Source organism: Condylura cristata, unplaced genomic scaffold, assembly GCF_000260355.1.
Source record: "Condylura cristata isolate star-nosed mole 26May11 unplaced genomic scaffold, ConCri1.0 scaffold00067, whole genome shotgun sequence".
Taxonomy (NCBI): Eukaryota; Metazoa; Chordata; class Mammalia; order Eulipotyphla; family Talpidae; genus Condylura; species Condylura cristata.
In genome coordinates, this window is record NW_004567168.1 from 448,385 (window position 1) to 458,689 (window position 10,305).

Consider the following 10,305-nt stretch of genomic DNA (forward strand, 5'->3'; position numbering starts at 1 on the left):
TCCCTACAGGTATCTCACCCACATCTGCCTTAACCAGCCCAGGGTCAGGAAACAAGCCCGGTTTCTTCATCACATGTTTGCTGCTCCATGTGGCTTCCTCAAGTCTCCTTCTGGCTCTCCATCCAGCATCCTTCTCTTCTCTTCTCTTCTCTCCTTTTTCTCTGCTCAGCTCCACCCTCCTTCTGGGTGGGGCAGAGAACCTAGAACTTCCCTTTTTCCTAGGGACCACCCTGTTACAAAGACTTTGTCGCACAAGCTGCAGCTCAATCTCAGACGAAAACCAATCGTGCAACGAACCAGAGGCACCCGGACTGGGTGCAAGCGTGGCCATGGAGCAAACTGCGGATAGCACCGAGCTGGACTGCGGAGAGAGGGACCGGACAAGGCGAAGTTACTAGCAGCAGAAACGCGGTAGCAGCAGGGTGGCTGGGGGAGCCGCCGATAGGCTGTTTGTGCTGCCAGTCGGATGGTGACCCGGCGCCCAGAATCAATTCCAGGGGCTGGTGGGCGGAGGCCTGGGATCCGCTTCCTTCCGCAGATCCCGGCGGCGAGGGGGACACGCACGACTCAGAGACCCCAAAACTCGCCCCAGACTCAGCCTCCACGCTGGTGGGCTCTGGGCCCCTCGGTCCTTAGGAGCAGGGCAGGCAGGACCCGGGAACAGCCCACCGCTCCCCTTTCCGCCGAGTAATGTCATGCAGCCCCTGTGGGCTCTACCCCAGGCTGCAATTCCCTAAAATATGGACAAGGCTGGCCGCCACGTACTAAACGGCGGGGCTTGCCGGGCTCCCGTCCCTCGACCTGATTGTGCCCAGGTGTGCTCTCACCTGCGCCGCCCACCGGCTCGCAGGTCCAGCTCGCATGCCCAGTTTCTGTCTGCATAAATAAATAAATCTATAAAGATTTATTTATATGTTGAGAACTTTGGACAACCACGTGCAAAAAACAAAAAACTAGATCCTTCTTAGTCCATACACAAATGTAATAATAATTTAAAAAAAGGTCAAATATTTACATATAGAACTTGAAAACATAAACAACTTAAAAGAAAACGTAGATGATACACTCTTGGACCTCACCGCAGAAATGTATTTGGGAATAACCCCACTGGCAAGGGAAATGAGATTAAAAAAAAAAAAAATTGCTCTCTGTTAGATGAGTTGCAAGGACAGAATGCAAGGAAAGCAGGGGAGTACAGGGGCGCTCTAGAGTTACCTAGAGTTATGGAAAAGAGGAAAGCGCTCCGGGCCAGGTTTGTAGTCCTCAGAGCGGGCAAAATGGCGCCCAGGTCACAGGTTAGGGATGTTTTATAGGAAGGGAATGGGAAAGAACTGGGACTGACAGTGTTCCTAGAATCTGGGACTGAGTTGTTTTTCATCCTCCGGGATCCATATCAGAACCACCACCTGGTGCTGCCCCTCATCCGGGTCCCAGATACAGCAGTGGGGCATCGCTTCTGGAGCGCCAGAGGATCTGATATATCTCCTTTTATGGAAGGGCTCGGGGACTCCAGCTGGACCTAACAGGTTCCATCAGGGTAAACAGCTTTTGTGCCTTAGAAGAAACCACCAAACAAGTCAGCAGCCTGGGGACTGGGAGAAGGTATTTGTACATCACTGTTGTGCCAGATTCTGAGTTTCCCAAAGACCACCAGGGAGCCGATTCCGATGCAAAGCACACGAGGGTCTTTATTGCAAGCTCGAGCCTGGGCTCCCAACATGCAGTGACACAGCTGTGGAAGTTGAGAGCCCTGAGCCAAGGGAAGGCAGGGTTTTTATTACAGAAGAGGGGAGTTTCAGCTCAACAGAGGGGAGTTTCAGCTCAGCAGAGGGGAGTTTCAGCTCAGCAGTACACTGAACAAAGTTATTTTGTTTTAACCTGGTAAGATGTGACCTTCATTCACTACTTGGCCTCATACCTTAGGACATCTGGTGCTTTCCTGATATATACTGGTTACTTGCTTACTTGCTAATTGGCTGTTGCTATGGGATGAGCAACATTAGGACATTTACAGTTAAATCCGGCCTTGGCGCCTTGTTGATAACTGAAACCTAGGCCTGTCTGGTTCAGAAGCATTCTGAAACCTGTCATGGCATCAGTTTGGTCTTTCAATAACACATCCAACAGGGCTAATTTCCAAACATACAGAGAACTCACACGACACAACATCAAACAAGATGTTGGGCCCACACAGCGCCACGTGTGTTTAGTTTTCAAAGTGCATCAGTGTATAGATCATTTATATAGCTACGTAATTTGGGGCACCTCCTTGTGCCTCCATATGTACACAGGCTTCACTCAGCTGCCCCCAAACCTCCAGTGCTGGTGTCCTTCCCTGTTCTTCCCCCCGATTATCCCTGGTGCCCACAATATTTTTTAGAGTCTAAGAATTATATTTGCTGAACCCTGCCAGTTTGTGTGCTGGGGCTGCTCATAGCCCACAGGAAAAAACCTATACAGAGGCTATCTGAGGACACTTAACAGGCCAGGAGCATGAACACAGGCTCAGCACCACTCAGGAGTAGGAAATGCAGGTGAACACCACAGAGACCGTCTCACCCTGCGGGAATAATCAACAACACTGGCAAGGCTGCAGGAAAGGACACTTGGCCCTGTAGGTGGGGATGCGATGTAGTACAGCCCGTGTGGGAAATGGAATGGAGACCTCTGGGGGAATGCAAGGGCCCTGTGCCCCTGATGGGGGAAAGAACAGAAAACCTGAAGGAGCCATCACAAGATGAAAACTGGACTCACACAGGAGGTGGGCAGAAGGGGTCCACAGGACTATTCACCCAGTCATGGAAGTCAAGACCCTCTGTGCCTTATCACAGGGCATAAGCAGGCATCCGACTGCTGGATCAGCCTGCTGTAGGGAGTGTTGGAAGCACAGACCTGAGGGTAAAGATGACAGAGATTGGGCCCATTGTGAAACCTGGTCCCTTTAGGATTCCACATAGTTACCCAAAATCAGCAACCAACAGGCCACTCCAGAAGGAGTGAGCCCCTCCCAGGAAGAAAAGGACTCTATCAGAACAGTGTCTGACCTGGCCTGAGGCAACGGCCTCCTGCCTGCCCGTAACCTGCCCCGCCAGGACTTCTACTCACCTCCCTCATTGGAGGCCTCTCTCTGGAGGCTGCCCACCTGCACCACGCAGCCTCGCTAGCAAACCTGTCCCTTTGGGGCGGCTCCACCTGCCCAGTTGTGCCTACACAAATGGCCCGTGCTCCTCTGTCCTTTTCCCCAAGAATCCTGCTCTTTAAATATAAAGAACCGGTCTCAGGAGAAACTTGCCTGCGGATTTGCCATGTGCCGCTAAAAGGGGAGCACTGGGAAACCTTTCCAGAGTCAACCCAAGGACCCTGCATAAACTCTAAAAATGACATCGACCCAGCAACAGCACTGCTAGTCTTCACCCAAAGAAAACGTGAACACTGACTCAGGAAGATGGACGCGGCCAGTGTTCACAGTGCCGTTACTCACAGTCGCAAGGACACGGAGCCAAACTAGTGCCCAGCGACTGAAGAGATAAAGAAAGTGTGGAATATATGCTCAAGGGAATACGACTCAGCAGTCTGAAAAGATGACATGCCTTATGGGACAACATGGAGGGTCTTGAGGGGATTGTGCTGTATGAATTTAGTCTGAAAGTTGAACACAGGCAACCAGATGGGCTCACTCACCTGTGGGCTATGAGCAGCCCACAGAACATAAACAGGCAGGTTCAGCAAATATAATTCTTACACTCTAAAAAATATTGTGGGCACCAGGGAGACTGGGGGCGAAGAACGGGGAAGGACACCAGCACTGGAAGTTTGGGGGCAGCTGAGTGAAGCCTGTGTACATATGGAGGCACAAGGAGGTGCCCCAAATTACGTAGCTATATAAATGATCTACACACTGATGCACTTTGGAAACTAAACACACGTGGCGCTGTGTGGGCCCAGGCAGCGTCCTGCCTTCAGAGGGCTCATGAAGGCAAAATACTTAGCACTCTCCCTGAAAACCAGGTCTACTGAGAAACTGCAGTGTACAAGTGGGAGCATCTCTCGTTAGAAACTTTTGAGCTAATAAAGGAAGGACTCGGGAACTGAGACTGCAGCTCCTTCGCCACCTCTCATGAGCTAACATCAAAATAATAGAAACAGGGGCCTCCCTGGTGGCACAAGGGGTTAACAACACTCTGGAGCTTCCTGCAGCCCCTGCAGCAGGTGACCTATCCCCAGGCAGGGAGCTGTCCCAGAGGGCACACAAACCTGTCCTGTCCAGCCCGATGTTCCCCTCAGCAGTGTACTTCGTCAATCTGCCTATTCTGTTCCGCACTGTCGCTGGTGAATCCTCTTACTCCCTCAAACCTCTGGCTACACCCCAGTACTTGTTTGCATACATAAAGTGTTTAAAATTAGAAAATAAAATTAAATGAAAAGAACTGGAGGGAACATCTGAAAAGAGGACTACAATGGTATCAATCTCAAGAGAAATCTTGCACAATGTTTTCATCTTAATTACAAGCAGTGCTGCTGATTCAAATAAAAGCACAAAAAAAAAAAAATAAATAAAACCCCGCAAGAGTATGATGTTTATACATAAAACAACTGGGTACAAATGACATTTGACAGCAAAATACTTGAATGCTCGGCGTGAATGACATCAACCCTGAATCACAATTTGATGTATATTGACATATACAAAACTGAAAAGATGTACAGATGAATTCTTTGCCAATGTCCTTCTTGTTCAACTGTGAACCTAGGTAAGGGGAACAGAACCCTCATCCTTCTCTTCTTTCCAAACAGGTCTTGCTGCCTCCTGGGTTCCTTCAAATGTTAGTGGGGGAGGGTGTTCCCTCCCCCCACTCCTCCCCTACAACCCCAGTGCTCTCTGTCATCAAAGTTGAACCTGGGTGGGTTAGGTCATTTCTGCCCAAGAAGAGTGCCAAGTCTGTGTGCCTCCCAAAGTGAATAAGCACTGAGGCCTCCTCATCTGTCTGCAGAAATCTCACTGATGAGGGGGAGGTGCCAGGGCTGTGGGTGTTCCTCTATCTCTGTGCTCACTTATTCTCTCTGCAGCTCAGTCCAAGCACAGGCCCGAGGCCAAATCATCCCAGAAGCAACCTGGTCCCTAACTCCATGGTGAGGCTGTTACAGGGCAGGGGGAAGAGCACCCCAGACACCCCGAAACCTGCCTGTGAATGCCTCTGCCTTCCACCTCATCAACACAAAACATACTCTGGTGTAGTCAATGGAGAAGAACTTGAATACAATTACTGTATTAGAGAAAAGAGAAAGAAAAATTTGCAAATCAAACACCCAAAATTACTCATCTCCTCTGGGTAAATGATCAGACAAAGTGGTTGCCCTAACCAGGATGGCTGAGGCCCAAAATCTTGCCCCACGTCTAAGGCACCTTCTGGTGTGGAACCATGGGAAAGGGGTACATGGGGCCAGGCGAGTCTTCAAGGAAAGGTTAAAAATTTAAAACCAAAATCAAGATCAAAGCTGCCATCATCAGCTTCCCCACCATCTCTCACACGCATCCCTATCTCTACTTTCTCCTTCTAGGTCCCCCAACTCTGGTACAAGTCCCAGGCCAAGAAGCAAGTGCAGCTTCCTCACAGGTCTCTGCTCCGTGTGCCCCCCAATCCTCCTCATGTGCCCCTTCCTCCTTCTCTCAGGCTTCTCTGCTTCCCTTCCCTGCTCAACTCCACCTTTCTTTGGGGTGCTGCATGGAATCCTGTGAATTACCCTGTCACAAGTTCACCCCAATGCACTGTCCCCTTCTCCTCCCCACATCAGCTCTGCTCTACCACGTGACCGCACCATCAGGACAGATTCACCCCAGGCTCAGCCCCTGACAGTGGCCCCAGATGCCCCACTCCAGCTTCTCCAGCCCTGTACGCTTCCCTGTGACTTTGTCAACAACTGGGGGCTGGGGAGCAGGGGCTGGGGGTTTTGTGCCAGGTCTACTGCCCGTCTCCCCACAACCTCATACTGTCCCTTCCCTGACTTGAAATAACACATAGGCTGGATATGCATGGTTATAGTTAGAATATAAATGACAAAATATTGCACAAATTAGCATATACATAAATACACACACACACATACCCATATGTATATTACGTGACCTGCACAGACATCCAAGGTGACAGAGCACAGGAGAGCTGTGGAGCCTCCTCAGGAGGAACCAGGGAAAGAGTCACAGCAGTGCTGTCACCTGACCCCAGAGATGAGCAGTGCTGTCATCTGACATGGAGGTGTCAAGGGAGAAAGTGCTCTGAGCTGAGTGAGGCGAGTTCAGCCCAGGGAGCTGGGCTGAGCCGCTCAGGCAGTCCCTGGGCTCAGGCACAGGCAGCAGGGGCCGGGAGCTCTGAGCCGGCAGACCAGGGCCTTGAGGGTCGGGTGTCAACACTTGGCTCAGGTCGGGAGGGTAACGGGCCCTGGGGAGAGACATGGTGAGTTGGTTGTATTTATTGGATCCTGTTCCCTCAGGAATTCCAGTTCAGATGCTCCAGAATCATATTCTGCCTGTCTCTGAGGGAAGACAGCCCATGTTTATTCTCTCTCACCCCACTTCACAGCCTGCTGGTCTCTCCCTCCGCTGACCCAACACCACCATCACCTGTCCCTGCCCGCAACACTACTGCTGTCGTTTTTTGGAGTTCAGAGTTCAGGGATTTACTCTGGGAAAGGCTTCGCCAGAGCTCCCCTTTCCCTGGCACGTGGTAAGTTTCTTCACGAGACAGACTCAGTTATATTTAAGGAGGAAGTTTATTAGAAAGAGACAAGACACTAAAGGACACTTGCATAGGCAAAGGCGGCGGGCAGGAAGAGCCGTAAAGAGACAGGTCTGCAGAAAGAGAGACATGCATGGTTGCAGGCGGGTAGCCTTAGGAGAGTGGCTTCCCCCGAGGGAGGTCAGTTCAGAGGAGTCCCGGCATGGTAAAGGTCACAGAGGGCAGGAGGCTGCTGCCCTGCAGAGGGAGAGAGCGGGTGGGAAGAAGCACCTGCATAGTCACAGGTGGGCAATGGAGCAGCCGCCCAGTGCTGGTGCAGAGATGCCCTGATACAGACAGCCTCTCCCCGGGAGGGGCTCACTCCTTGGGAGCCTGGGTTTGTTGACTTTGAACAGAATCTGAGAGGACCTGAGATTCCCAAATGAGCTTTATCACCCTGTTCTTATCTTTTACCTTTGGGTCTGAGCTTCAGACACAGCCCCAGCAGTCTGTTATCTGCTGGGACCTCCCTCGGACATCCCCACATCAACATCCTCCCATCCCGGGCAACTGTGGTTTCCCGGACATGTGCACCTGCGGACCTTGATTTTATAGCTGTGTCAAGGATTTTGATTTTTACCATCTGGTCAGCTGTGTTAATTGCTACGCTAGCCCCTTCAACCCATCCTCCTTGTGTGAATCAGTCTTGTGATGCCTCCCGCTGCCTTTCTCCATCACTACCACTAGGTGAAAGGGCCAGACCGATGGACAAGATCCAGGAGCAGAAACCCAGTGTACCCTCTCCAGCCCTGACCTTTCCCCACAAGGCCAGATTCCACGAGAGGTCAAGCCCAGAACCCAGGACTGGTGCTGCTCACAGGGAGGGGCTTCTCCCCTAGGCCCCCAGCCTCCTCTCCTCACAGGCACCTGCACCCCAGCGCCACTGCTGCACCCCACCCCCACACCCCAGACCTCCCTGAAGCTCAGCTTGCTCCTGCCCAGCCCTGAGCAGCAGCTCCTAACTGCATGGCCTTGGGGCTCTCAGGTGACACATTCTGTGGCCTGTGGCCCTGGAGTACCCCCTGCTCACACAGGCAGCCCTGTCCTGGACATCTGGTCCTCAGAAGCCCCCAGGCTCTCAAGCTGTACCTGAATTTCCTGCCCCTCCCTGGCCCACTCACCCTGCAATCTCAGATCCACTCTGAACGTGCAGTCTGGCTGAGGCTCCCCAGGCCTCCCCGTCCTAGGAGACATGGCCAGGCTCTGGCTCACAGCCTCAGGATTTTCTTCCCATTACAGGTTGGGGGCACCTGAGACAACTCAGCCTGAGGCTGCATCTCCCCTTCAGCCTGATCTATCAGTGTCACCACCCCCCACCTGGAACTCAACTGTTGCATTTAATATTTTGCAATGTAATCAATTGCATAGTTCTTTTACTGAGCCTTAGGGGCTGGGACACCTCACCCAGTGTGGTCAGTCAGGGGCCACAGCTGCCCTGAGAGTGACCAGTACCCTCTCCCACGTGGTCAGGGGATCAGCTCATCTCCCTCCCGCATGATCCACAGAACCCAGGAATGCCATGGGAAGCTGACATGGTGCTGGCCAGGGGTGACCCATAGGACACCACTGGGAGACAGCTCTGGAGGAGGCTTGAGGGGCCTCAGGATGAACAGAAGTTCATGGACACAGACACATGAGGAGGCTCTCTGCACAAAGTGAAGTCAGGTGATCGCAGAGTAGGACACAATAAATGTCACCTCCCACAGTTCCCATAAGGCAGATGTCTCAAATTGTGAAGAAAATCATCGTAAACAAACTCAAATTAGTCACAAAAATAGTGACCTTGTGAATAGCCCACCACATGCTCAGAATGTCCCATTCAAAGTATCCCCACAACCAAGTACTGTCATATCTGCCCCAAACACTCGCCCACAAGTCTCCAGAGCCTCACCTTTAGGGGAAGAGAGTCATCTCAGAGCCTGGGGACGGTCACTGCCTGGAGGAGAAAACACAGACCCTGCTCAGAGCCAAGAGAGCTGAAAGGAGAGAACTGGGTACGTGACCCCCCCCCCCCATGGGTTCCCATCTCTTCCCAAGGGCCTAGCGGTGGAGCTTCTCCTGTCCATATTCACCTGCAGCCCCAGTACAGCTCCCTCTGATTCTACCTGTGGGGAGAAACCACCTTGGGAGAGTCAGTGACATGACTGAGTCATAGGATCCTAAAAGAACTGCCTGGTTCAAAAAAACAGGAATTTTCCAGAACTGTGGCTACAGCCCCAGGATCAGGAAACAAGAGGAAAGTCCATGCAGGGGGACGGGACCAACCCCCTCCTGGATCTTCAGCAGGACCCTCTGCCTGTGCCTGCTGGGAAGCAGGTCCATCACCAGATCCAACAAGGGATAAACCTGTCCGCCATTGTCACTTTTGCTTTCATGAGGAGTAAGTGTTAGCAAACAGGACCCCAGGCCGGCAAGCACAGGTGTGTGGACAGGACTTCCCACTGACCAGGCAACACAAACCACTCTCTGGGCATGAAACCCACAGCAGGACAAGAAACCTCATCCCCCACTCCCTTCCCTACCTGAGCTTTTCTTCCTCCACATCACAGCCCCAGCCACTGCAGCCCCAGCGAGCACAGCTCCAAGGAGAACCAGGCCAGCAATGAGGCCCCCGGAGGGGGTGGAGGGCTGAGGAGGGGGCTCTGGATGGGAAGGGGAGGAGAGACCATGAGCCCCAGGCCTCACCCTGACCCTCTGAAGGTCCCCAGAATTGTCCCCAACCCCCCTGAGAATAGCGCCTGTGCCCACCTCCCCTCCTTACCCCATCTCAGGACTCGGGGCTCCGGAAGCCCCACATGCTGCACATGGCACGTGTATCTCTGCTCCTCTCCAGAAGGCACCACCACAGCTGCCCACTTCTGGAAGGTTCCGTCCCCCCCAGGCCTGGTGTCCACCAGCTCTGTGTCCTGGGTCAGGTCCTCCCCATCTCGCTGCCAGGTCAGGGTGATCTCCGCAGGGTAGAAGCCCAGGGCCCAGCACCTCAGGGTGACCTCATCCTGAGCGGTGGGGTGGTGGGTCACCTGTGTCTTTGGGGGGTCTGAGAAGGGTCAGAAATACAGCGACTTCATACCTGTTTTGGGCCACTGAAGTAGCGCCCATAAGAATGGTGAGGGAAGATGAGAGAACCACGATCAGCTATTTCAGGGACGGGTCCCTCCTTCATCCCCAGAGACTGGATCCCTTCAGTGTCCAGACAGAAAGGTGGGCTCCTGGGCAAGTCAGACCACCCTGTTAGCCCTCATACCTGCCCGCTGCAGCGTCTCATTCCCAGTCTCCAGGTATCTGCGCAACCCCTCCACACACTCCCCCTCCAGGTAGTCCCTGAAGCGTTCTGCAGTTCCTGCCTCCTCCCACTTGCGCCTGGTCATCTGAGCTGCCATCTCCGCCAAGGTCCAGGAGCGTAGGTCCCAGGTCAGGGCGATGTAATCGGCGCCATCATAGGCAAACTGACTGTACCCGTGGAGGAGGCGCCCGTCTGGCCCCAGGTCGCAGCCACACATCCACTGGAAGGTGTGAGACCCTGTCCCCGCCC

General features: G+C 53.0%; 1 protein-coding gene across 4 annotated transcripts in view; it reads right to left on the reverse strand.

Annotated features, from left to right (window-relative positions):
- The window catches only part of LOC101629213 (HLA class I histocompatibility antigen, B-67 alpha chain-like), a 27,472-nt gene that overhangs the window by 9,956 nt on the left and 7,211 nt on the right, over positions 1-10,305 (reverse strand). For 2 of the 4 annotated variants that reach the window (XR_001146224.1, XR_001146223.1), the window contains exons 4-7: positions 10,018-10,293; positions 9,535-9,810; positions 9,296-9,415; positions 8,665-8,709 (exon numbers count right to left, since the gene is read on the reverse strand). Coding sequence is in view for 2 of the 4 variants with exons in the window: in XM_012734731.1 (XP_012590185.1) it covers positions 8,681-8,709; positions 9,296-9,415; positions 9,535-9,810; positions 10,018-10,293 (701 nt within the window). In the remaining 2 variants the exon portion in view is untranslated. Of the gene's footprint in view, positions 1-4,352; positions 6,438-6,755; positions 6,972-8,664; positions 8,710-9,295; positions 9,416-9,534; positions 9,811-10,017; positions 10,294-10,305 lie in introns of those variants that run through there. The other 2 variants (XM_012734731.1, XM_004695496.2) reach the window with 2 other exon arrangements.